Genomic DNA, 300 nt, shown 5'->3' on the forward strand with positions numbered 1-300 from the left:
GCAGATATGGCAGGAGAAATTGCGGTGATTTTCAATATCCCCCAACCTTTCATGGTGAGAACGAAGAGGCTCTCCCAGGTTATCCGGCTAAGCCATCACCATTTCAAACAAATGGTGCAACCACAGAGTGAAGATGGAAAGATTATTATTGCTAACTTTATGGAGGTTTGTAAACATTATCATCTTACATATCCATCCATTGCCAGTTCTACACCCACAGGAGAAAAGAAAATAATAAAGGGATCAAAAGACACGAACTATAAGTGAAAGAAAATTTTTTATGGGAAATCATCCACATGG

At 39.0% G+C, this 300-nt stretch overlaps 2 protein-coding genes across 2 annotated transcripts in view; one reads left to right on the forward strand and one right to left on the reverse strand.

Annotated features, from left to right (window-relative positions):
• Positions 1 to 267, forward strand: part of KAT3 (potassium channel protein) — a 5,921-nt gene extending 5,654 nt beyond the window's left edge. The window contains exon 9 of the mRNA XM_021420625.1: positions 1 to 267. This exon is cut by the window's left edge and continues 21 nt beyond it. Coding sequence (XP_021276300.1) covers positions 1 to 267 — 267 coding nt within the window.
• LOC110411190 (polyamine-modulated factor 1-binding protein) overlaps positions 1 to 300 on the reverse strand; it is a 7,159-nt gene that overhangs the window by 3,832 nt on the left and 3,027 nt on the right. The gene's annotated exons all lie outside the window — the stretch shown is intronic.

This window comes from Theobroma umbraticum, unplaced genomic scaffold (assembly GCF_002168275.2).
Source record: "Theobroma umbraticum cultivar Fairchild unplaced genomic scaffold, ASM216827v3 scaffold_56.0, whole genome shotgun sequence".
Lineage (NCBI taxonomy): Eukaryota > Viridiplantae > Streptophyta > Magnoliopsida > Malvales > Malvaceae > Theobroma > Theobroma umbraticum.